Source organism: Etheostoma cragini, unplaced genomic scaffold, assembly GCF_013103735.1.
Source record: "Etheostoma cragini isolate CJK2018 unplaced genomic scaffold, CSU_Ecrag_1.0 ScbMSFa_2797, whole genome shotgun sequence".
Lineage (NCBI taxonomy): Eukaryota > Metazoa > Chordata > Actinopteri > Perciformes > Percidae > Etheostoma > Etheostoma cragini.
Genome location: NW_023266997.1, coordinates 25050 through 26232, shown reverse-complemented (window position 1 = coordinate 26232; position 1183 = coordinate 25050). Strand labels below are relative to the sequence as shown.

The following is a 1183-nucleotide window of genomic DNA, read 5'->3' as shown; positions in this document are numbered from 1 at the left end:
CACTACTTTTAGCGTGTATAAAGTAGCATATCTCCACCAGACTCCATGTAAATAATCACTACTTTTAGCGTGTATAGACCTCTGACGTGTGACGTCTCCATTGTCTTCTGACCCCACCTTTGTCTCCATGGTGACCTCCCCAGGCAGTGAAGAAGAGGCGCAGACGTTGAGCCGGGCGCTGGTCCTCCTGAAGGGGCTGATCAGCGCGGTGGACCAAGAGGTCCTGGAGCTAGACCGAACACGCAGGCTGCAGGAGATCCAGGCCCGGCTGGACCCTCGGGCCCAGGCCGAGGTCCAGGGGGGGGGCGTCTTCAGGGGGGGGGAGCTGCTGAGGAGAAGACTCCTGCATGAGGGGACGCTGCTGCTGAAGCTGCAGGGATCCAGGATGAAAGGTCTGTCTCTGCACCTGTCTCTCTCTCTGACCCGTCTCTCTCTCTCTACCTGTCTCTCTCTCTTCCTGACCTGTCTCTTTCTCTGACCTGTCTCTCTCTCTGACCTGTCTCTCTCTCCAGATGTCCAGGTCCTGCTGATGTCAGACATCTTGGTTTTCCTTCAGGAGAAAGATCAGAAGTTCACCTTCCCTTCACTGGTGAGTCTCACTTCACCCTGTCTGTCTGTCCCCCTATCCCCTTGTGTGTCTGACCATGTACCTGTCTGTCTCCCCCTGCCTGTCTGTCTGTCTCCCAGGACAAGTCCCCCGTGGTGTCCCTGAACAACCTGATCGTGAGGGACATAGCCAATCAGGAGCGAGGGATGTACCTGATCTCCGCCTCCACACCGCCCGAGATGTACGAGCTGCACGTGTCCTCCAGAGACGACCGCCGCACCTGGATGGGCCGCATCCAGGACGCCGCGCTCAGGTGATTAATATTAATAATTAATAATTATATGTATCATCTGCACCTGGATGGGCCGCATCGTGTGTGTGTGTGTGTGTGTGTATGTGTGTGTGTGCCGTGCGTGCGTGCGCGTGCGTGTGTACGTGTACTGAGTATTAATATAATATTCTTATTATTCCATATCCTCTAATATTGAACATGTGTACCGTTGCAGCTGTCCGTCCAGAGACGAGTTCCCTCTCATCGAGACGGAAGACAAAGCTCTACTCAGACGACTCAGAGGTACCACCTCCTGTCTCTCAGTGTGTGTGTGTGTGAGTGTGTGTGTGTGTGTGTGTGTGTGT

The 1183-nt window shown here is 54.4% G+C and overlaps 2 protein-coding genes across 2 annotated transcripts in view; one reads left to right on the top strand and one right to left on the bottom strand.

Moving 5' to 3' along the window:
* Window positions 1-129, bottom strand: part of LOC117940582 (rho guanine nucleotide exchange factor 2-like) — a 6827-nt gene extending 6698 nt beyond the window's left edge. Inside the window, exon 1 of the mRNA XM_034865821.1 lies at window positions 87-129. Within this exon, the coding sequence (XP_034721712.1) occupies window positions 87-129 (43 nt within the window). The remainder of the gene's footprint in view (window positions 1-86) is intronic.
* LOC117940579 (rho guanine nucleotide exchange factor 2-like) overlaps window positions 128-1183 on the top strand; it is a 1175-nt gene continuing 119 nt past the window's right edge. Inside the window, exons 1-4 of the mRNA XM_034865820.1 lie at window positions 128-392; window positions 513-589; window positions 688-860; window positions 1054-1141. Coding sequence (XP_034721711.1) covers window positions 128-392; window positions 513-589; window positions 688-860; window positions 1054-1141 — 603 coding nt within the window. The remainder of the gene's footprint in view (window positions 393-512; window positions 590-687; window positions 861-1053; window positions 1142-1183) is intronic.